Genomic DNA, 26,487 nt, shown 5'->3' on the forward strand with positions numbered 1-26,487 from the left:
TTGAGAAATTACGCTGTAATCCAGTAATAATTCTAGCAGCTTCTATTTGAATATTTTCAAGAAGCTCGGACTCGTGTTTGGAGCAATTGCCCAAAACAACATATTTATCTGATATATATCTTTGATAAGTTTGTTTTTCTGATACGAGAAAATCCTCAGAAGTTACTTTGAGACATTCTTTTAAACCTGTGTACGTATATTACCTTTTATGCCCTATGTTGCTGGATTTACCGTTGTTAATATCTATTTTTTTATTTTTCAATTGGTACTTATGATCAAGTTTATGATTTGAGGAAAGGTCTTATTTCAACTTAAATTAAAGAACCTGATATCCCTGGTGGGCTTAGTATTATTAGATAAATAAAGGCAACAGTAGTATACCGCTGTTCAAAAGTCATAAATCGATTGAGAGAAAACATATCCGGGTTACAAACTAAAACCGAGGGAAACAAATCAACTGTAAGAGGAAAACAATGGAACAACAGAAACAATGAAGTGCAACAAAAACAAACGCCAACATACATAGAAACGAACTATTTGATAGCAACTGCCATACTCCTGACTTGGTACAAGACATTTTAAGAAAAAATGGTGGGTGGAACCTGGTTTATGGCTAGCCAAACCTCCCGCTTATATGGCAATGTTAAAAAATAACGCTAAAATGACAGAAATACAGCACAAACAAACGCAAGAACACTCAGCACAGAGAAACGTACAAATAAATAATATAATAGTCGTTACAACATGTAAACCGCAGAATAACAACGAACATCTTCCATTAACGACAGCACAGAACATCACAAACAGTAACGTATTTTTGTAACGAATATGTAATTTTGAAATTCATACAATTATTTTCACAATACTAGTCCAAACAATTATCATGACTTTGACGGTACTGAAAAATAAATGCTGTGACGACGTCATAATTATTTGGACTAACACAATACTTTATCCATATAAAATGGAAATTAACTCGACTATACTGACAAATAAGACATATGTTAAATGTACCGAAAATACAGAATTCAAACCACAAACGATAAGACATAACACAATATCCAACCGAAACCACAACAGAAACATCGTAAATAAATACATGAATGTTGGATGTACAAATACCGAGACACGTCGTATAGCAATGCTAATTCACACTCGGCAAAACAGTTATATTCGGGAATAGGTCACGTTTGATACTTAGAAGACAGACGACATAGATGTTAAACCACAATCTAAGACGTGGTAAAAATGTTAGTTTAGACACAGACACATCATATAGATCAACCAATTCGTAAAATAGTATGCTTGCATTATTAAAGAATAATATAAGTATGTATCACAGAACATATTCATTTTGTATAAAATATTAGGGACATCTATCAGAAAATGCCTTTCCCAAGTCAGTAACAATATTTGTTTTGTTAGTTGATATAGTCAAGCTTTTGATTTTGTCATGTTTTATGGACTGCCCCCTTTTTGAATGTACCTTAGAGTTCGGTGAATTTGTAAATACTTTTTTCATAATTCAATTTATTTGCAATAGCTAAGAATTAGTGATCAATAACAGCTAACGGCATAAATAAGTTTTGTAACACTTTCAGTTGTTTTGTTGTGTAGAAATTGTCATGTTACGCAGGTGTAGTGTTTGTAAATAATGGCGTAACTAGTTTACCGATATTCAAATCACGTAAATCAATTAACAAAAGAAAAATCAAGGTAACAAACAAAACCTGGGGGAATCGCATGAATTCAAAATGGAGAGGGACCGGGTGCGTCGACAGAGTAATATCCTCCAATTATGCATGATAATTCAAAAATCAAAATTGAGGCCAAAAGGCAATAACTCACATTTTTATTCCGCAAGTAAGAGTACTTTTCACGATCAAAATTTTATCATGAATATTGGTCAATTCGATATCCGAGTTTCACAGGAGATATGGACTCATATTTTTTGACTGTGATATGTCTGTGCATATTTAATCGACTGACGGCTCATGGGATTTAAAACACAGGCCGAAAATATGTATCATATCTGATTGAACTATAATTTTTAAATTTTATTAAAAAATAAATACAAACAAATCTAACAGAAGACATTTAATGCTAGCACATGGACATGTACATATATATATTACTGCAACTGAAGTTCACACAGGTGGCATTTCTACTTGATCACAAGATAGTATAAGTTCATCCGGCGGTATTTCATCTCTTATGACTAATTTATGCCACTCCGGTGCATTGTTAGCTCGAGCATAGAGGTTTGGAAAGTGTTTGGGATTTGTTATATCATATCGTCTTCCTGCTTTCCAGACAGCTACAGGCTTAATCAGTTTTGATATGTTTCTTAATTGAGACTGAGAATCTTCGAGGTCAATGTCAACTTCATTTATTTTCAACACTGTAATATCGGCTGTTTTTCCCACTGTAAGAGTGCCAATCGAATTTGACCATTTAATTGCACGTGCTGGGGTAAAGGTAGTTGCCTTGACTATGTCGACTAATGGCATGCCAGTATGCAAAAACTTCGACATAACTGTTGGTAGATCGTATACCGGACCATCTTGGTTTCCTGTATGCAAATCAGTCCCAATAATATCTGGCCAAAAGTTCGTTTTTGCGCAAATTTCGACGACACTCCAACTAAAAGATCCTTGTCCATGGCCAACATCAAACAAAACAGCTCTTTTACTAGCATTCAGTACATCCGGGTAAATAGTATTGGTCCTTTCGTCCAAAATAGTGCCTTTATGAGCGTGGAATGTATGAGTATAAATGTCGCCTGTGCGCATGTCTTTTGGACAACATAACGTCGATGACTTCCCTAAATTAATATAATAAAATTTAATATATAAATAGTAGACGCCTGTGCGCATGTCTTTTGGACAACATAACGTCGATGACTTCCCTAAATTAATATAATAAAATTAAATTTTATAAATGAGAAGATAAAGTCTATTGTCCTTTTTGTTCATTAGTTTCAAGATAAATACATTTACTGCTGAGGTTTTGTAGGAAGTCGACTTGGTCAATCTTAAATGTACTTTGTAGTATTTTGGGACGTGCTGTCTGTCCTTTAAATTTTTATGTTATGTCCCGCTTAAATATTTTATCATAACCTTAAATGTTTTGTATTTCGTTATTAATGATATGAATATCCTGCCAATCCTCATAAAGTTTATATTGTTTTCCGTTCAAAATTCCAGATGATTTTTTAGTTTTAAATGCTCTTCAATTTCGATTTCATTGGGCCTTGCAACTGTTTTGATTCGAACAATAGTGATGAGTCTCGTGTAGATGATACTAGCCTGGCGTATCTTATTATAAGCCTGGTAATTTTGATGAGTTTTAGCTTGTACGAGATTAACTGCACAAGAGGTTGAAATAGCAAGTTCACAGTTAAAGCTGATTTATTCCATTATGTGCGTTAAATGCAGAAACTTGGTATAGAATTTCAATATTGAAAAGTCAAAGGTTTCTTCGAAAATTGAAAATGTTTTCAACAATTGAATTTGAACATCAAGTACATGAAAGTTCAATCCTTAAAACACTTCTCAAAATGATAAACGGAACACAAGAAAAATACTAAGAGTGGTAGCCATGGCCAATAAAATTTGGAAATATTGATTAAATGTAAATGTTCCCCAATGCGACATAACCAAATAAGTACTTTTGAAAAATCAAGCAGATTGCTTACGGAAAATTTGTGTACAATGCAAAGTAATGAGAAGAACACTTCATGCTGTCAAATTACAATGCAGAATTTATACATTCAACTATGCAAAAATGAATTTTTGTGTAATTTGATGAAAATGTTTGATAAATGATATGAACGATATATTAAACCTCGCATTGTACTTGTATTTATACTGGTACATACCATCTGACTGTGTAGGTACAGTAGATAATGAATGATGAACCATCAGTGGAACTCCAGCTCGTTTTGATGCCTCAAGAGATCTCCTGAAATATATATATTATGATATATGACAAGGAAAACAGTATCAAAGTGCCATCCCAAATCAACGCATGTGCCAAACCTTTACTACATATATAGAATTAAAACCTAATAAGATTTCACTCAAGCTGACGAGTCACGTGTACTTTAGCATGCAAGCAAAATAATAATAAATACGTAATTCATATGAATTGATAGCAAAATACGTACCGATTATCCGGTTGTCTGCGTATCGATATCGTAAAATATCAGCTGCGAGTCATAATATGAACTTTTTGTCGAATGAGCGTAGAGAACGAATTCAAAAAGGCTTCATATTGTGTCGAGCAGCTGATATTTTACAATATAAATATACAGACAACTAGATAATCGATTGATTGGGTTGTATTTGCGTATTTTGCATGATAGAAATAAGTGTTTCCTTTGCTTCACCAGGCAAACCGGAAGATGACTTGATAAGTTCGGGTCAAACTTTTCAAAGTCGGTTCATATATTATGACGTCGGTAATATGTCCGGGTCAAAGTTATTAAGGCCGGGTCAAAGTTATTAAGGCCGGGTCAAAGTTATTAAGGCCGGGTCAACGTATTTGACGTCACAAAGCCGTGATATGCAATTTTAATAAGAGCTGAGGAGAGTGATATAGTTTAATACCCCGAAAAATGTCAAATACGCTGGTGAATCAGATTGTCTGTCTGCAATATTTGCACTGTAAACTATAGATGTTACTAGTGATTAATTGTTTATGCAATTAGGTGAACATTTTCATCAATCGCTTGGACGTTGTGCACGGTATCGGTGCTTCTTTGAAAAAATGCGTTAGATAGCGGGTTAATCCAATTCACGCTCTTTTCCTATACAATATATATCCATGATCAGTATATCATTCGAAAGGAAATAAACCACAGAAATCAATAAAATAGCTATATTCGTGCTATTTATATCATGTAAAGAAAAACTTTGCTCATATCGACGGCTATAACGTCATTTTAAGGGTGTCCCGCTGTTACAATTTTGTTTTGTTTGTGTCTTTGAAATCACAATGCGGACTAGTTAGTAAGTTAAATGAGGTAACATTTTACAACAGTATTGTATACAATTGATGAAAAATAGCGTCATAAACGTATTTAACTGTGAGTGAAAGAAGATTGTCAGGAGCGTTGAGCTTAGGAAGAGAAAAAATGTCCCATTCAGCTGCTCAGCTCCTATGAAAACTTTCGGCCTCCACTATTACAAGATATAACAGATGAAAGTGGCTTTTAATATTATCAGAAAATTTATACATGTCCTAAAGAAGCTTTATGAAGTCATCACTATATAACTGCAGTCTTACTTTCAAAACATAGTCAGTTTTCCCCGTGTCCAATAAAATGTCCCGATGGATAAAATGACGCATAGAGTAACCCAGAGGCTGTTTATTAAACGAAATTTTATTTGATCCCCAATTTTGAACACTCTTTAACCGATATGAACGGAAAATACATTTCATTTCTTCTAAAATGATGTGATATATATTTTTGTTTGAGCTGCAGGTATAAAATACGAAACGAACTTAGATGTCCAATAACATGTCCCCATAACTGTAATTTGACGTTCACGTCATGATAACGCTTAATTTTTTGCATATTTGGCATACAATTAATCTTATGAAATGATCTGATCTATATTAAATAAAGTTCTTGTTTAAATATGCATCAAAGTAGATCTACATTGTATAAATAATTCAAATACGACGAAATATTTAACTCGAATGCTTGACAAAGACCAGGCTCCGAGGCCAAAAATGTGAGACAAGTTCACATACGATCACAGTCTCACTTTTAGAAAAAGAACATGCAGTAAAAATGAAAATGCATCCAAAAATGGGCTCACCTTATTGTTTTCCCTTAGCCAGATTATAAACGACTCAAACCCAAGCTTTACACCCTGACCTTAATTCCTAGCGTTGCAATTAAAGAATCGGAACTAAATATGTGAATCAATTTTTCTAGCCAGTTTGCAGAGCCGGGATTTTGTTTTCGTACTTGTATTCTTAGCTCCATGTAGTAGTATAAATATAGAAATGTTTACTGTGAGTAGAACAATCTCTTATCATCTACCTAGCAACATATGTATGAAAAGGAAGGTCACAGTGTTACTTCTAGAGGTAATGTGTGTGGAATAATGGAGTCTGTTGTCTCGAATCTCCAACAGAATTTACTGCTATATAGGCATGCGATGGACGAGTATTAAAATGTTAATTGAAACTTGTCTTTTACATTAATTTGAGTGTTAGGGTAATAGTTGTCCGATAAATATGATGGATTGCACGCAACTATGTATGTAGCAGGTGCAGTGTAATAATTTAAAGACACTCCCAAGTACATTTTAACCTAGTTTAAGCTCCCTTTAGAAAAAAGTCACCATGCACTCTACCCCATATCTTCCAAAAAAAAAAAACTATCCATATTTCTTGAAAGCGTATATTTTGTGGGAAGTACATCATTGTTTGCATGCATAACCAATTTATAGAAATACTAAAGAAAGAATATTAAATACAATAAATATACTGCATTGAACACGCTGTATGTGTAACAAATTGACACCATAGTTCCTTTTTTTCCACTAAATCAACTACAAAATGTCTGCTGTGTGTATCGGCGGTTCTCTCTGAGCACTTCGGCTTCCTTCAACAATAAAAATTGACCGCCACGAAATAGCCAATCGTGCTGAATTTGGCGTTAAACACAAATAAATCAATCAACCAATCTGCTGTGTGGAAAAGTTCATTTTTGTGTATAGTAGATTTATTTTTTCTCTTCGCAAAACGTCACAAAAATGGCTGGAATATTGCTTTTTATACTTGTTAAAAAAATCAAAAACACTCAAAATCGAAACCCGAAACCCGTAACTTGATAACCCGTTTGAAAACGGTCTAAAAATGTCAAAGAAAATTAATGGTTAACCAATACCTAGTTATATTTTAAAATTGGAAGCGCTAAAAAAACCCAATTCATAGTATAAAACGTACATGAAATGCACTCCTGGTCCATAGTACTTCCTTTCAGAAAACATTGATCCATGTATATTTACGAAAGCAGCTACTTAAATAATATATATCTTGTCACAACAAATTGAGTATATTTTTTAAAATCGGTTTCACTCTGCTGTTGGTCAAATATCAGTTGATGTAGCTTTATTTGGGTCTATATAAAAAGGGGTAGAGTTTTTCATACTTTGCCAAAATGCTATAATTTCAAAAACATAGTAAAAAGTATGGATCGCCGACCTTTTTTTAGAGCTATTAAAAGTTTGTGAAAAATGTTCAGATTTTGTAAGGATTATACACGGGAAATGTAAATTTATGCGAATATAAAGAAAACTAAGAGATAGAGTTTTAAATAATATATATATATGAGGAGACAGCTCTTATTATGTGCTCTCCGAAAGCAAAAAAAAAAAAAAAACCGGAATCCCCATATTCGTTTTCTTACTTCATCACAAAATAGGTAAATGTTTTGTAAATTCCTTTATAAAATAAATTATAAACATTCTGGATTATTTACCTGATAAAACAACCATGATTTAAAAATTTCAATCAATGAAACCTTTTTTTTAAATGAAAATGATGTACCATAAGATAAGCTCATTATTTATTCTTTTTTAATGAAAATTTCACAAATTAATTTCATTCATTCATCATTCAATCTTGCTAACAATAATGGTAAAAATTTTAAATCGATTATTTGTAGTTTTCTGCAATAATAAAATAATAATCTAAACCCCGTTCTACCTTCAAATATTGAAAATCAACAATGGCAGCACAATTACACGTATTTCTATTTCATACGTGATGCATATTCCATAAAGTTTTTCATAAGGGATTTATCAAAAAATATTGCCAATTTTAAACAATTTCCACAAAATTGTTATTGATGTCAAAATCGTGAACTAATACGCATATGATGATGATTCATCGAGTTAAACCGATAATATATGAAATATGAATTATAACACTAGTATAAGCGACTTTTATTTTTAGAAAAAAATGAATACAACGGACCTCTTATGAATAAAGTGGAGATAAAATGAATCGTCTATCAACATCTTTCAAATAATCAAATTAAGAAGCATTTGAATATAAGTTTTATTTTAAAAAGACAAATTGTGGGAGAGAAAGTACCAACATCAACAACGTGACAAAAAGAAACTAATAATAGAAGGGAAGAAACAGAAACAAGAAACAAACTTTTAACAATTTTACTAGCCAAGATTGAAGAAGTTTTGCGGCACAAAGAACATTACTTAATTTTTAGAAAAAGAAGAAACTGATAATACAGATATATATGCACATAATATTTTGGAAGCACATTCTTCATAAGAGAAATACGGTAGTGTCAGTTTTTCCCTGCATTTGTTTCGCTTATTGTATCAAAATCAGTTTTGAAGTTTCAAAACATTCTGGATTTTGAAAATGAAAGACGCTAAATAATATACAAAAAAGATGTTAAATCTTCTCACATACAAATGATTCAAAACGTCAAATTGTTATTCAGTGCTAAACATTGCTGTTAGGGGCAATTATTCATGAGTGTTTAAAATATTTTTTTAATTCTATGGAAATTTGGATATCAATGTTTGCATTTATTTTAAAATGCTAACCCCAACATGGAAAAATGAAAATACATAATGAATCGAAGCGACTACGAAAATCTCTGCAAAATAAAGACTTCTTAAAAGAATGTAAATTCTATGGTTACTTTAAGTGGCATTTTCACATAAGTAAAAAGCTTGTATGCTTGAAACGTCCTTTGAAAAAACGTCAGCATCCTAGTTTTATTGGGACGTCGTGTAACGCTCAGTGGTACCAATACCGTGCGCAACGTCTTAGTTCTGTTTGTCGTAAACTCACGTTTTGTAGGCTTTAGTAAAACCTTTTATTTAGGTACGTCGTGGTGTGTTTTTGTTTTAAATGTTTTAAGATTGTCGTCCAATTGAAATTTTTCAGGCATGTTGTGATATTTGTAATTTTGTTAATCAAATCATTCCCGATTCTCTTCCTAATCGATTTATGAGATTTGAACATCGGTAAACTACTGCAGCCTTAATTAATTAGACACGTAGGAAAGAAGTATAAAACAGTCCATATCTATTCCGGATTCTACAAATTAAACAAAACTTAGCTAAACTATGAAAACATTTGTTATAAAGATTAATTAAGAAGTTTGAAATATGCATGTTTTCCAAGGATGTCATCTTCAAAAATATAAGCCAAATATATATATTTGTCTGTATGGAAGATCACAAAATAAGTGCAAATTTGGTTGAATTCTGAAAAAAAAAACGTTTTTTAAGAAGTTGCGGACTTCAAATTTGATATAAGTAGAAATCGATTAGTTAATGCTTTTGTATGGGAAAACCCCAAAGGTCACTCCAATCAGATATCAAATTTGAAGATGCACCACTTACTGCCATGTAGAAGATCTTTGTAAGTTTGGTAGAAATTTGTCAAACCATTGTTTGGAGTTGAAGATTACTACATGTGACACGTACGACTTCGCAAGACGACAGAAGTGATCCCGATGTGTACCTTAAACCGATCGTAATCAGGCGACATTATGCCATTATAAATATAACAACACGTATCTCAATATATTTTCATATCCTTATATAAGTTTTGGCTCTCCAAACGTGGTTTTTTTACTTCAGAAATATACATATTATAAACTGTATGCATTTCAAAAGAAAGTTGTATCTTACTTGTTTACTCGTGTGCGTGTGTTTTGTTTTGTTTTTTTAAGTATTTTCTGTGTTGGTCGCAAAAAAAAGCATTCTTCAGGATTAATTTTATATCTTGTTTTAACAGTTTTTAAGTTTTATAAATTTAAGTTGAGGTGACGAAATTTTGAAATGTGTATGATTTTCTATTTTTCAACAGTTTTAGTTGTTCACAGTTATGTTCGTCGGCCAATGCGGCATAACTGAAACATAAATAGGAAAAACTAATTGAGTTTTACTACTTTGGTATCTTTTATCTTTGTAAAACGTAAAAGAACAAAAATACCGAACTCCAAGGAAATTCAAAATAGAAAGTCCCGTATCAAATGGCAAAATCTCAATCACATCAAACACATCAAACGAATAGAATACAACTGTCATATTACTGACTTGTAGAAGGCATTTCTTTAAGTAGAAAATGGTACCCAAAAGCAACAAAAAGGAAACAAAATTTTTTTAAAAGTGGATTTATTTATACTTTTCAAAATTTCTTTATTGGAAGAGAATAGTTAAGTTTGAATAGTCATTATTTATACTAGTATTTGATGCAGATAGCTTTTCATTAAACCATTTTATTTATACTAGTATTTGATGCAGATAGCTTTTCATTAAACCATTTTGTTATTCCTTTTTTAACTTTTGAAAGTTAAATAAGAATGCTTAAAAATTGGACCTTGCCAACAATAGCAAACTCTTTAACATAAATGATCTGAATTTTACTGTGAACCTACTGAACAAACTTCAAATAGACTTTATTGTATCATCTTATTTAAGAAAAGGACTTCATAACAGTTTTCGGCAATCTTCTACATGACATTATGACGTAAGAGAACAATATCAGAAAAGAAATTATGATTGCTACCGCCAACACTTATGCAAGCGGAGAAAAATTGTTTCTGATTTATACTGTAGATAATAAAAACTGTATGATGTATAAAAACTCCTTGTAACAATGTTTGTTTGAAAAAAAAGGTGTAAATCTTTAAATAAATTACAAACCGCTAAATATCGCATGCATAGAGTAAAAATGTTTGTTTGAAAAAAGGTGTAAATCTCGCTAAAAAAAGCAAGCCGCTAAATATCGCATGAAATTGAGTAACAATGTTTGTGCAAAAAAAGGTGTAAATCTCTAAATAAATTGCAAAAAGCTAAATATCGTATGAATTCGTTATGTCTTGGTCTCATTGATGCCTATCTAAATGTCACCAACAAAGCCAGGGGCGTAGCTACCTTCTTAATGAAGTGGAGTCACAAACTAAAGGGCGAGGGGACTGGGGGCCGCTTAAGGCTCCCAGTAAGTCCAGGGCAAAGCCCTAGTAGGGGGTAGGGGGCGAAGCCCTCCTCCGGAAGCTCCGCATATATAGCGTTTCAAAACAATAACAACCGTAATAAAACTTGTACATTTTTGTTGTGGTTTTTTGGTCATCTATTTGTTTAACTTTGAATGAAGACTAGACATTGCCGTTTGCGTTTTTTATACGCCGTGAGAGCTTTTAAAATCACGGAGATTTGTTCGACATGCTACATAGGAAAAATTGCACCATATGTTTTCATATGTTTAACATATGTTTTTCATATGTTTGAAAACATATGTAAACATATGTTTAGGCCCGACATGAAAACATATGTTTTCGAACATATGAAAAACATATGGAAAACATATGAAAAACATATGTTTTTAAAATCATATGAAAAACATATGTTTTTCATACATGTAAACATATGAAAAACATATGTTTTTCATATGTTTTTTACAAACATATGTTTTTCATATGTTTTCATACCTGGCCTAAACATATGTTTTCATATGTTTGTCCTAAACATATGTTTTCATATGTTTGGCCCAAACATATGTTTTCATATGATTTTATCTTGGTCCTAAATATATATTTTTTATATGTTTTTAATTGCTCAAATGGATTTATTTTCTAATAGATTCTAAACATGGTTTGTATATATATGTATTTTTTTTTGCGATAGGTTTTTAAGGGTAACGTTTTGATGTTTTTTAATATGTTTTTCTTTAATTTGTTATCTTTTTTTTCTGTCAAGAACTCATTTTGAGTGTAAATACTTCATTGTGATGAGTTGTTGCTTGAAAAAGTAAAAAACCCAAAATACCAAACTCCACAGAAAATACATGGCAAAATCAAAAGCTCAAACAAATAAAAAACAATAAGTGCTCCATAATTTTTATATAAAGTAGTTTTTTTTTTTATTAAGTTGTTGTCTCTTCTATTTTCATTTTTGTCTCTTTGACATACATTGTTCCACATTTCTATTATTATATTCTATTTTCAGTTGTTTGTCTCTTCAACATACACCATTTATAGTATTGTCTGTATTCTATTTTCATATGTTAGTCTCTTTGACATACCCCATTTTCTATTGTCTATATTCTATTTTCATGTTTGTCTCTTTGACATACTCCATTTCTATTGTCTAAATTATATTTTCATATGTTTGTCTCTTTGACATACTCCATTTCTATTGTCTATAGTATATTTTCATATGTGTGGCTCTTTGACATACCCCATTTCTATTGTCTATTATATTTTCATATGTGTGTCTCTTTGACATACCCCATTTCTGTTGTCTATATTATATTTTCATATGTTTGTCTCTTTGACATACCCCATTTCTATTGTCTATATTCTATTTTCATATGTGTGTCTCTTTGACATACATCATTTCTATTGTCTATATTCTATTTTCATGTGTGTCTCTTTGACATACATGTGTACTGGCATTTCTATTGTCTATATTCTATTTTCATGTGTGTCTCTTTGACATGCATGTGTACTGGCATTTCTATTGTCTATATTATATTTTCCTATGATGTATGTGATATTTCTATTGCTATATCACCATACACAGATGTGTAATTGTCTACACTGCTTGCTATTACTTGTGCATGTGTATGCAGCTGCTTTTTGGAAATATCCTGTATGATTAAGAAAGACAACTAGATTGACTTTGAGCTCAATATTGTATTAATTAAAAATTAATGTTCCTTTGGTTCTGTTTCTTCACTTTTCATTTCCTGCAAGTAGAAATAAAAGAACAGAGTTTCAATGTCCACCTAGTCGCACATTTTTAGCTCATTACTTGGCGTCCGTCATCGTCGTCGTTAACTTTTTACATTTTTAACTTCTTCTAGAGAACCACTGAATGGATTGGAAACAAAATATAGCATGAATGTTCCTTATGAGGTGCTGACCAAGTGTTGTTACTTTGTTGCCGATCCATCATCCAAGATGGCCACCAGCGGGGGGCTTAGTTTAACAAAGGACCCTACGGGAAATACATACAAATGTCTTCTTTTAGAGAACCACTGAATGGAATGAAAGCAAATATAGCAATATTAAACCAAATTTGGCTTCAAACATTATTATAAGTATCTGTTATGATTTTTATCTTTTTTTTATATGATTTCAAAAACCCAAGTAGAGTCATGTGAGCGACACAGGCTCTTGAGAGCCTCTAGTTTATCTATCAAGGGGCAATATTTACAAAAAACAACATGTTTTTTTGTTCTCAAAAATATTTATAAATAAAAAATATGCTTGGGGGAAAAAAAAGTTCTTTTTCTTGTATACTAAATATTTCAAACTGACCTTCAAGGGCATTACTATAATAGTATACTGTAAGTTTAATAAAAAAAAATTGAGAGCATTTACAAGGCCATTTTCCATAAATTTAATATTTCCAAGAGGCATAACTCTTTTGAAAAAATTCAATCGGCCATCATTACAACTGCCAGTTGGACATCTACACCTTACAATAATTCCATACACCAAATATAGTAAGTATAACTTATTGCTTCTAATACCTGAGATATTGACCACGAAAACTTTCTGACAGAGTAGACAGACACTAGCTATAGGACCTTGCAAGGCACCCACATACTAAGTAAATAGAAATATTCTATTACCATGATTACTATAAATAATATTAATAAGAGAGAAATTAACATTACAAAAAAACTTTAACCACAGACTGAACCTAAACTTTAGGACAGCGACGCCGCCCCTGGCAGAGTCTTGGATCACTGTCTCGCTTTCGTGAAATAAATTTGCAAGCTTGACAAAAAGCAGAACATGTATTTCAGAAATAGAAATTCTATGCAATTATTAATACTTATATGCTGTTATGGTCCTACATATTCTTGTGTGTTCAATATTTTGGCATTACACAAAGTCATGCTTTCTTAGACTGTTTGAAATAACAAATGTTTTGTTGTTACATTAATTGATTAAATCTGTTGAATGTGAATTGATAGATATTTTAGTTTGGGAAAACATAATTTTTGCATCTTTTATTATTTTGTTATTTCTTTTTAAGTGCTTGTTGATGAGTCCAGCCCTTTCTGGCTGATTTTGACATTTGTTTCTTATGTTGGGTGCTGTCTGCCATACTGTGTGTAGTTTTATTTTTTTCATTGGTTCACATTTTTTCATCCTTATACAAGTTATAGCAATAATAGGTTACTTTATGGTATGGATTTTGATCATTGTTTATGGCTGTACAGTGACCAGCAAATGTTAACATCTTCGTCCTTTGGTTTTTTAATTGATAGTTGTCCTATTGAGAATCATACATGTACCTCATCTCCTCATACATGTTAAACATGTTATATCTATATGCTGGTTCATAAAAAATCTTAAAAGGAAATTATTCAATTGTTATATGTTTGAAAACTCTTTCCTATAATGCAAAAACAATAATTGATTGATTTTCTAGCTTATTTTCATGTTCAGTGTCAAATATTTTATGTATATTCAAGAAGAGAACAACTTTTAAATATACAATTCATATTACATTGTAATATAAACAAATGCTATAATTATTTTAACTTCTGACATCTCATGGGGGGTCTCATTGGGGGGTTCTGATCCCGGATCCCGCTTACTGTTTTGTCAGATTCCCGTATCCCGCTTACACTATGTAAGTAAGCAATTCTCATTTTTTTTGTAATTTCCCGTTTCCCGCTAGACTTCATTTCCCGTTTTCACGGCACAATAATTTGACTTTCACGTGTCACGCATACAAAAAATCGGCAATCCCGGGTCACGCTTAGACCCCAATGAGACCCACCTCATGCGTGTGTGTGTGTGGAGCAGAAGAAGGATTCCTTGATAAAATTGAGAATGGAAATGGGGAATGTGTCAAAGAGACAACAACCCGACCATAGAGCAGACAACAGCCGAAGGCCACCAAATTGATGCATACTTGACATCAGAAAGACATAAATAAACAACAGTATACATGATATACATGCTGTAACATGTACAATTACACTTGAAAGTTTTAAATAGATAACATTAAATTATTTAAATTAACTGCAATTCTACAGATGAACTTACTTTGCAATTGATACCAGTTCTTTTTGCCTGACATCCGCACCTACATGTACACCAGTGATTCTAATACTGTACTTTCCTTTCATTTGGTAACCATGGTAACAAGCTAAAATTGTAAATCTTAATTTAATCCAGAAGTCCAGACAAAAACAAGATCATTTTTGTAGACGTAGTATGAACTGATGCTCACTAATTTTATTTTTACTTTTGAGTGAATGGAAACAATATGTAACAAACAAAAAGATCAACAGTGTAACTAATATTAATAATATATGTATAGCCTAAGCCCGTCTTCGTATAGTAATAACTTTTTCTAATATAAAATGATCTACTCTGCTGTCTACAGTTTAAAATAAAATGCTCCCCAGGGTGCAGCTTGATATGACCACAGAGGACGAACCCCAAACAGATGGGGCAAGTATTGACACAAAATACAAGCTTGATACAGCTCTGAATTTGGTTTGTGATTAAATATTTGACACAGCATACATGGCATAGGTTTCTGACACAGAATGAATGTGGTTTAAGAACTTAAAAATTGCAAATTAGACATTTACCTATTATGGTCCAATATCCTAAATCTAAATACATGGTTAACGTTAGATTCAGCATATAAAAGAACCCCAAGAATTCAATTTTTTGATGAAATCAAACAAAGTTTAATTATGGACCCTTTTAACCTCAATGTGGACCAATTTGATAACGAAGCCCAAACTCAAACAAAGTTAAATTTTGCACCCGATTTGGACCAACTTGAAAACTGGGCCCATAATCAAAAGTCTAAATATATGTTTAGTTTCAGCATATCAAAGAACCCCAAGAATTCAATTTTGTTAAAATCAAACTAAGTTTTATATTGGACCCTTTGGACCTTAATGTACACCAATTTGAAAACGGGACAAAAATTAAAAATCTAAATACACGGTTAGATTTGGCATATCAAAGAACCCCAATAATTCAATTTTTGATGAAATCAAACAAAGTTTAATTTTGGACCCTTTGGACCTCAATGAGGGCCAATTTAAAAACGGGATACAAAATCCAAAAAAACTTAATACACTGTTAGATTCAGCATATCAAAGAATCTCACATATTCAATTTTTGTTGAAATCAAACAAAAAAAAAGTTTAATTTTGGACCCCAATTTGGACCAACTTGAAAACTGGACCCAAAATCAAAAATCTAAATACATGTTTAGATTCAGCATATCAAAGAACCCCAAGAATTCAATTTTTGTTAAAATCAAACTAAGTTTAATATTGGACCCTTTGGACCTTAATGTAGACCAATTTGAAAACGGGACCAAAAATTAAAAATCTAAATACATGGTTAGATTCGGCATATCAAAGAACCCCACTAATTCAATTTTTGATGAAATCAAACAAAGTTAAATTTTGGACCCTATGGACCTCAATGTTGACCAATTTAAAAATGGGGCCCAAAATCCATAAATTTAATACATGGTTAGATTCAGAATATTAAAGAACCCCAAGAATTCAGGAATAAAACCCCATTGAAATTGGTCAAGAAATAAGCAATTTGTACAAAGTATTAGAAAAGTATTGTTATTGGCCCCTAATTCCTAAACAGTTAGTGTCATAACCCCCAAATTCAATTCCAACCTTCCTTTTTTGGTATGGAACCTTGTGGTACAATTTCAGAAAGATCCATACACTTACACACAAGTTATATTGTTTGGAAACTAGTAAAATGCTTATTTTGACCCCTTTTTAGGCCCTTAATTCCTAAACTGTTGGGACCATAACCCCCAAAATCAATTCCAACCTTCCTTTTGTGGTTTCAAACCTTGTATTTAAATTTCATAGAGATCCATTCACTGAAACTAAAGTTATTGTCCAGAAACTAAGTGTTTTTGGACGACGCGGACAACAACGACGATGTGAAACCAATATATGACTGCAAATTTTTAACATTAAGGCCTTAACTCTTGATGTTTAGTAAATCTTGATTTCCTGTTAAATAGGCAAAATTGTTTAAATACACCATTTATAGGCATGTTGTGGAATCTCAATAAATACTTATGATTGCAATGTTCGTTTAATCGTCGTTGTAGCTATGAAATCTATACAATAACGTCATTCACTACAACGTTAGGGTTACAACGTTACCATAGTTCAATGTTAGTACTTCACGTCATGTGACGTGTACTATTTTCCGACAAGGAAATATTAACTCATGAACATAATATGTTGTCATTTGTGTTACCATCCATACTTCATGCATTTAATAAAAGAACAGCTTTTCAATGTACCTCGCCAATTGATGGATATACATGTTTAAAATTTGCTATCAAAAAGCAAAAAATATGTATGTTCTTTTAACCTTTTTCATAAATTATAAATAATCTAAAAGAAATGACGACGTGTGTGGGATTGCTTGCAATACAATTTTTCTTACAATATCTATTTCCAAGAGGCATAACTCCTGTAAACATATTTGATCAGCACTTATTTTCTAACTCATAAAAGCCTATGCTGATATACATGTAGGCATACATGTAAATGTAATTTATGAATTATAAAAATATCTGACAATAAATGTGGATAGTGTCCAAATGTGGACACAGATGATGCCCCCGGTTGCATATCATATAGTTATAAAGGGACATAACTGAAGAACGGTAAAAGTGACGCTACCCAAAAATTTTGTGGTTATAAGCATTGTGTGTAAGTCTCATAACATTCGGTTGAGGCTAACTCAAGTAGAGAACAGAAACTAAAAATTCAGCAATTTTTCTATTTGTAAACATGCATAACTTTAGAACGGTTGTGTTTAAGTTTTATAACATTTGGTTGAGACAAACTAAAGTTTTGTGGTAATGAATATTGTGTATAGGTTTCATAATGTTTGGTTGAGGCAAACTTAAGTTACCCAATGGAAACTAAAAATTTTGCAATCTTTCGATTTATAAAGGGGCATAACTCAATAATGGTTAAAGTGACACACGTTACCCAAATTCAACTTGATCTGTGTTTTATCAGTGGAAGTCAAAATTAAACATTGCATTGTATTGATTGTAGTTGATTCAACTATAATCATGGACAAAGGAAGATAACTCCAATTTTAAAAATAACTTGATATTTAGAAGAAAATAAAAATTTAGCAATTTTTCCATTTATAAAGGGACATAACTCTAGAACGGTTAAAGTGACGCCACCAAAATTCAAACTTGATCTGTGTTTTGTGGTAATAAGCATTGTGTATAAGTTTCATAACATTTTGTTGAGGCAAACTTAAGTTAGAGAACGGAAACTAAAAATTTTGCAATTTTTCCATTTATAAAGGGGCAAAACTCTAGAACGGTTAAAGTGACGCCACAAAAATTCATACTTGATCTGTGTTATGTCGAAATTAGCATTGTGTATAAGTTTCATCACATTTAGTTGAGGCAAACTTAAGTTAGAGAACGGAAACTAAAAATTTTGCAATTTTTCCATTTATAAAGGGGCATAACTCTAGAACGATTAAAGTGATGCCACCAAAATTCAAACTTGATCTGTGTTTTGTGGTAATAAGCATTGTGTATAAGTTTCATAATATTTGGTTGAGGCAAACTCAAGTTAGAGAACGCAAACCAATTTTGGGACGTACGTACGTACAGACGGACAAGGGTAAAACTTAATGCCCCCGTGGGGGCATAAAAAAATGTAACCATAACAGTGCTTTACTGGTTATCTTCCATAGAATTTATATTTCAAAGTGAAGTAATTCCTGTATGAATAATTTATCCAAGACATTACTGGTATATATAATAAACCTTTGGTATACATAAATATTACATGAATAAACAAAATATTTAAACAAAGTTATCCTTTTCATTACATACCTCTCATCACAAAATAATTATTGCCTGCTGCTCCTTATATGCACATAAATCAATATGACAATCTATGAATCCATTATACAATCTAGAAAGCAATGCCTCAAATGAATTCTGTTCTGTTGCTTAGATTCTTCTACTTCTTGAAGTACAAAATGTATTTTCATTGAAAATGCTAAAAGAAATAATGTATGACATGTACAAATGTATAGTAAAATGAAGTTACAATATTAATATATCTGCCAAATTTATTGCCTAAAAATTTTTTATATGACAAAATTGGCTTATTTTGATCTTTTAAAACAAGAACAACAGATCTAGACTTGCCCTGAAAAAAAAAACTATATAAAAAGTATTAAACTATTTGAATGTTCTAATCCATCTTATGTTTATTAAATCCATATGACATGTATGACCATTGTATGAAGTGAAAGGGGGGGGGGGGGGAAGTATGAAAAAGTTTGTCCTGCATTTCCATTTTTCCACTCTATTCAGTCCTGTCTTTTTTTATTTATAGTTTATCCTGACTTTTGTTTTACATCAATTGTCATCCTGCATTTTTTTGGGGGGCAAAGTGTCTCATCCTGCATTTTTTTCAAATTTCATCCTAGACCCCCCCCCCCCCCCCCACACACACACATAAAAAACAAATGATAGCTCCCTTAAGGGGAAGGTTTGGCACCAATACTAGTCTGACTCCACCACATCCTGTACATTTTTATGCCTGTCCAAAGTCAGGAGCCTGTAATTCAGCGGTTCAAGTTGTCGTTTTTTTACTTTGTTGCTGTATATCATATTTGTTTATTTGTTCCTTGTTTTGTTTATAAATCATTACATGTATCAGTCTGTTAGTTTCCTCATTTGCATTGTTTTACATTTGTCATTTTCATTAAATGTCTTTTATAGCTGACTTTGTGGTATGGGCTTTGCTCATTGTTGTAGTCATCTTGTACCATAACTTATTATAGTCATGATAGTTGTTAACTTCTATGTCATTTGATCTCTGGTGGAGAATTGGACTCTTCTCATTGACAATCATACATGTACCACATCTTCTTATTTTTATATTCACATTAAAGTATATGTTAAGTAGACCATTCTTGCACTCTAGAGGTCCACTTCTTATAATGTACAACATGTACAAGGTGATAAGGCCTGCCGATGTAATAGCCTGGGTCATATTTTTCAGCTTAAAAATATGTGAATAGGTGTGGAAAACTATCAGAAGTATAATACATGTATGATAAGGCTAAGAATTATTAGATGTTTATTGTTATAGGACTCAGTTATAGTAGTCTCAGACTCAGAATAATTAAGGCTTATTGTACTTGTCATATGCAAAGCCTTGTAATTTTCTTAGTTGCAAGTCTTGTTTTGCCTTAAGCATTGTTAAGTTAACATAACATAAGGAATTTGAGCCTCAGATTTGAGCTTTAATCAAATGTGATGATTTTCTCGGTAATGCTAGAATGTGATTCTTGTCCGCTCCAGTATGTCCTGGAATCACTCATAATTAAAATTTGGAAAAGGTTACATGTACATTATTACCTATGCAATGTATGAAAAGGTATATATACATTTTTTAAATCTAAATTAAATGAAAAGGGGGGAGTAATTGATCCTCAGGGGCACCCTTATCTATTAATTGTAAAATAGCTACTAAATTTAAAAATTTTGCTAGAGATTATAAAGTCGTCTGCACAGTGTCAACAGTCATGGTTTTAAAACAACTGATAAACAAATACAAATATCACACACCATAAGACACAATTATACAGGTCTGTATCAGTTAAAGTAATTAAGTTCTGTAGTGACATTAGATAAACAATTTCAATATATTACATCAAGTATATGATGTCCCCCCCACTTATCAAGTTTGTCTTATTGTCTAAAGCGTTTACATATTATACGGTTATTTGGGATGTATTTGTGTCTTAATCTTATAACAATCTCATTATGACATATAATAAAATAGATAATGAAACGGATTACCCAATGCAATTATATTTATATTACATTATCGTTCTCAGACTCAGGTTTACAAATATCTAGTCAAATAGTTTTTCGTGAAAAATAAAGCACACACATCTTCCTGCTTTTATCCAATAATTAAACAAAATGTGAATAATAATATTTACCTTTCGTTGTGCTTTTAGGGTACGTAAAACTATCCATCAAAACAAAAACACTTTCGCTGTTTCGTTGCGTTGACTTTCTATAAATTTTCTATGTTTCGTTCCCCAGTTTCTTCCAGTTAATCGACAAGTCACCCATTTCAATTTATCTTTTTATAATAAATTTTGATTCACCAGTTTGAAAAACCAAAGTTCTTTGTATCATCTATCTCTGTCCATTCAAACTTTTTAAATGAAAACAGCAGATCGCGTGAGCGTCCATGGATTTTGCGTCATAGTATAAAAAACGGTAACGGTGAAAAGATTTCCGGGTTTCCGTATTCGACGAACCATGCAAGCTTTCGTACTTTACGTATGGTCTGGAATCACGATTGGGGTTTAAGAATATAGAAAATAATGACAAAAAGTGCAAAATAAAGAACAAAAAACAATAAAGAACAGATACTAAAAAAAGCAGAAATATGGAATAAAGAATCATAGAGAATAATGGGATTATTGATAAAAAAAAAAAAGAATTGAGAATAAAGAACAAACTAAATAAAGAATATTTATTCATATTATTATTTAATATTTATAACTCATTCATTTATTTTACATTATGTTCCATTCAGAATTAGATAGCTCTGCTGTGGGGGTGACATACATGTAGCCCGCTGAGGGCAGACATGTTTTTATCATCACGATGATGTGGGATTTAGTGGGAAGAGTAGAAAATGCACTTTCCTGTTTGAGAAATACACTATATAGATAATGAATGACAAAATGTATGTGATAATTAAATGACAAATTTTGACATTTTCTCAAAACATTTTTTTTAAATGTCATTTAAAACATGTGAAAACATATGAAAATCATATGTTTTTCATATGTTTACAAACATATGTAAACATATTATCTAAAACATATGAAAACATATGTTTGCTTCCATATGTTTTCATATGTTTCAAAACATATGTAAACATATGTTTGTAAACATATGTTTTTCATATGTTTGGGACAAACATATGAAAAACATATGAAAATCATATGTTTTTCATATGTTTTGAAAACATATGAAAAACATATGTTGCAATTTTTCCTGTGTAGTTTTTGTATTGAGCAAAGTAGCTGTATAAAAAACAAACAATAAACATAAACACAATACTATATGTGGAGTTTCTGTTAGCATAAACACCATTGGATACCAAATACTTGGTGGACATATTCTCCAAAAGTTTGCTTAACATATGTATTTAGATGTTTAAAACATTTGTGGGTAAACTCTACAAGAGAGAGAAAAAGGAATTTCTAATTTTACGCAGTTAGGAATTCTCGAAGTTGAAATTAATGAACTTTTTCAGAGGGAATGGTAATTTATATTGACCACGATCTTTTTCATGGTCTGAGTTTGTTAATTAACAGGCAATATCTAGATGGTAACAGTGAAGATACGTGTATTAAAAGTTTAGTGTATCTTCCGAACAAAAATCAACAGTTTAGTGTCAGACTCGGACAGAGAATTCATTATAAAATCGAATGACCAAATAGTCCAGTAAAACGAATTAGAATTAACAATTTATTTGAATGCTTTTACAATCAACCATTCGTATTACTGGCCATATAGACACCGACATATGTCGAATTACGAATCTATATACAAGATGCTTCTTTTGTAAAATAAATAAAAACGTAATACATGTACTTGAAAATGTGTACTTTTTTATAACAGCAGTTCCAACTTCTCATCTACTAGTATACGGTAACTATTGATTGATTGCATGGTTATCAATGTCCGGTAACAAATATTACATGCACACCAGGACGAGAATCCGTTGACGTGATGTGAAAAATTAACTATTCGTGTTGTCAAGACCTACATACTTAGTAAATTTTGAACTAGTTCACAAGGTAACAGTCATTATGCCCGGATCGAAACGAGTTGAAGAGTCTTCGTTCTAGTAAGATGTGTGCTTTGGGGCGAAGCAGAAAATAATAATGTTCAAGGTTTTTTTTGTTAACTCTAAAAGGATAATGCTTTTTTTGCCCTCAAGGCGAGTATATACGTTATGGTGGTGGTACCGACAACTATGTAGCTGGTATTTTCAAAACAATGCCTGTAATATAAAAAGTTCCGCTACGTTTACACCTGTTGTATGTATACATGTCTTACAGGATTAAAAATTTCGCTGCATGTGTATTCCTCTGGCTTTTATTCTATTCAATTCCTATATGTTAACTTTGTCCCTCTCTCTCTATCTCTCTTTCTGTTTTTTTTTTTTTTTTTTTTTTTTTGTGTGAAAACGACGAGGATGCAGGTGCTGTCGTGCCTCCGGGTAGCTACGCCCCTGAAAGCAATAGATAATCGAGCACTGAATACATGTGTAACGTGCATGAATTACGAGGTGAGCACGTGCTTGCTTATGAAATGAACTAAAATGGTCTTATGATGTTAGTGTATTTATTTACTTTTCGAAAATGGGTTTTTTTTAAAACAAAAGAAAAATGACAGTCGAAAGTTAAATTGGTAAAACCGACTTTGTTCGCTTTCGACATTTTTCTCATCAAATGGAACTGCGCTTGTGTAGTTATATATCCAAATCGTATCCGATCAGAGATCCTATCCTGCACGTTGAATGACTAACTATATACGAACAGACAATACTTTATTCTCTTACTATGTTTAAAAGCAGGGAATTTCGCTTGTCGTTGACCAATTACTTAATAAGACAACACATTGTTTACTATTAATAAATATAGAATTTGTCTCTTTAAGGCATCATTATAAGGTTTTAATTTTTCTTCATAAAATTGTTGCTATATGGGCTCACTTTGTTCTCGGCGATTTTGCTATCGCTTCCTGATAAGAATTTAAGGAATGTATTAATAAATAAAGGCAACAGTAGTATAAGTTACCTATAGGCTTCTTCTTCGTTTTTTCCGTCATTGGCTATTGTTTCAGAAAGTCGAACTTTGACACCAACTATCATATCCCTGTTAGATTCAATACACTTTACGCATGCTTCTACACTCACTTGATTTAATGAGTCGATTTCTCCGCCTGGAGCTGTAAGAAGTCAAATAATAACTGGCATCTGTGACTTAAACGTTCAAAGGGGTATTAGCTGTCAAATTCACGTCCCCCGATTCGACTCAAATTCTCATTTTTGATTGATTTGTAACATGTTAATTACAAATAGCATAAAATAAACAATCAACAATGCATGGACTCGAAAATATGAATCAGCATTTCGTGCGTACTTTTGTATAGACGCCATCTAATTAACCATCGAGATGACATCCGAAGATTGTCGACAGTCATATAATCCGATACAACATACAAATAAATATAAATAGATGGTGAGAACGTGCAGCTGTATTTTTCTAAGTATGTTTGATTTCATATTTTAGGTTAAAAAACTATGTTAATCATCGTTTTAGCCTGTATAAGAATGATTTTTTTTGGGGGGATCGAATCAGTTGACGAAATGGTTTATCCTTGTTTCACTTTCAATATTGACATTCTTTTCCTTTTAATTGCTGAACACGTCTAGTACATTCGTAACCCATCTCTGGCTAAGGGTTAAATTGAAGGTCACATTCATACGGATTCGATGAGGTTAAATTATCTACTTGCAAGTCAATAATACAGCAGCGATGTTTTTAACTTTTTCTGACAAATTTGGGTCAAACTGAATACTTATAACGAAATTTTATTTTAAAATTCCGCTTTATTGATACTTGAAACAAAAAGAATCGTATTTTAAATGTTGTCTAAATCGTAGCTTATGCCCCTTTTAAAAATATCTCTGATGAGCTTTTGATAAAAAAAATTCAGAAAGATAGAAAAGTTATTCTCATATGTCCTTGCTACCTTTGTGATTAATTTAGATTTTGCTAATTTTAAAAACAATGTATCGTTCTAAAAAAAGAATCACTGAGTTATGAAACATACCTCCAGAGGCACATCCAGAAGAAGCTAAACCGTGTTGAACTATGTGAAGAAAGCACAACACCCTTGTGTGACTTTTTTCTGCAATGAATTTTCTCAAGCCAGGAAAGGTCGATTCTCCTAGAATGTAAATAAAGCTGAAATAATATCTAAATTTAAAAAAAGATAAGGTTTAGTCATATCAACAACCTGGTTTCTAATGATATCAATATTTTTTTCTTAAGTTTGACAATAATGATAGTGGTTAAGCATATTTTGAAAATACAATTTAGATAATTTCATTCCATATGTATCTAAATTTATTCTAAAACTGCATGGAAGTGAAGTACTTAAGTCAGTAATAAACTTATTAATTTGAAAAAACTATTTAAGATACTTTCAGTGGTTTTAGTGAAACAGATACTAAGTACCTACATTTAACATCCGTAAAAGTGAAGTATAAAGTAAAAGATATGTTCGAATTTATTTAGCTTTCACGTTTTATTAACAATCTATTTACATATCCTACTTCATCACTCCACCACCAAATATCTTAATATACATTTTTAGACCCAAACGACAGTGCTCTCTTGAATAATAAACAAAACCAAATTTTATTTCTGAGTATAAATGTATTTTAAAAGTACATACCAGAACTACCGGCGTCTACAACAGTCGTTACTCCTCTGGATAGACAACTTTCGTCTGGATTAATCCCGAGAGGTGTTGCATGTTCGTAGCAATGCACGTGACAATCGATTAGACCAGGTGTTATTAAGCAACCCGTGGCATCAAATTCCCTTACAGCTTGAATGTTCAAATCTGTTCCTACAGCTTGTATTGTGCCGTTCGAAACTGCCACGCTTCCGGTAAAGTCGATGTTATTTGCAGGATCAATAATTCTTCCATTCCTAATTACTAGATCTGCTTGTGCCATACTAATAAAAATAAGTGATCTGCTGTTTTCTAGGTTTCCTTTTCGTGTTTCTATACGTACTTAAACGATATCTATAAAGTTAAACGCTATATATGTCTTACATGTATACACAATATAAACTTGAAGATCAGGTAAATTTATCTCGACCTATTTATAGATCGTTACATGTTCGGAAAAGTGTCCGATTTAACATGACCAATATGACATTTTTTGTTGTTCTAAATACAGCGTTTTCTTTTCAAAAATATGAATAATTCTAGGTCTGAAATTCGTAATGTACAAACGTATTTTTTTTTTTTTTTTTGGAACGGAATAACGTTTCTATTTTACTGATTTTTTAGTGCAATATTCGGTATATAAAATATATATAAAATTAGGAAGTTGGGGTAGAAAATGTTAAAAGGAAGTAAATGGATGCAATTAATAATATAAATTTTAAAACTTCAAATGATATTGAAAATAAACTAATGGATTGACAGACACACAGGATATAAACATATTTTGAAAATACTGTATTTTAAGGTTACATTACTCAGTAATAATAGTGCAATATTGTGAAATATAGTTTTCCACAAAAATGTATTTTTAGAT

At 31.8% G+C, this 26,487-nt stretch overlaps 1 protein-coding gene and 1 long non-coding RNA gene across 2 annotated transcripts; both read right to left on the minus strand.

The window, feature by feature from the left end:
• Positions 1-213: 213 nt before the first annotated feature.
• Positions 214-26,068, minus strand: LOC127720888 (deacetylase Oant_2987-like). Its single transcript, XM_052227630.1, has 6 exons — positions 25,611-26,068; positions 24,984-25,100; positions 23,945-24,095; positions 3,881-3,963; positions 2,804-2,908; positions 214-221 (listed from the first exon to the last, which is right to left on the minus strand). Exons 1-6 carry the CDS (start codon positions 25,894-25,896, stop codon positions 214-216), a joined length of 750 nt encoding a protein of 249 aa, XP_052083590.1. The 5' UTR covers positions 25,897-26,068.
• On the minus strand, positions 12,689-21,356 carry LOC127720027 (uncharacterized). Its single transcript, XR_007990587.1, has 4 exons — positions 21,056-21,356; positions 18,924-19,092; positions 15,080-15,182; positions 12,689-12,756 (listed from the first exon to the last, which is right to left on the minus strand). It is a non-coding gene; the product is annotated as an uncharacterized LOC127720027 (long non-coding RNA).
• Positions 26,069-26,487: the final 419 nt, after the last annotated feature.

Source organism: Mytilus californianus, unplaced genomic scaffold (genome assembly GCF_021869535.1).
Source record: "Mytilus californianus isolate M0D057914Y unplaced genomic scaffold, xbMytCali1.0.p SCAF_11, whole genome shotgun sequence".
NCBI lineage: Eukaryota > Metazoa > Mollusca > Bivalvia > Mytilida > Mytilidae > Mytilus > Mytilus californianus.

Excerpts from the sequence above, each read along its gene's own strand:
- LOC127720888 (XM_052227630.1), bottom strand. The coding sequence starts at position 25,896 with ATGGCACAAGCAGATCTAGTAATTAGGAATGGAAGAATTATTGATCCT. Across the intron at positions 24,096-24,983 it reads TTCTGGATGTGCCTCTGGAG|CTCCAGGCGGAGAAATCGAC; the intron begins GTATGTTTCATA and ends GACTTCTTACAG. Across the intron at positions 2,909-3,880 it reads TGTACCTACACAGTCAGATG|GGAAGTCATCGACGTTATGT; the intron begins GTATGTACCAGT and ends ATATTAATTTAG.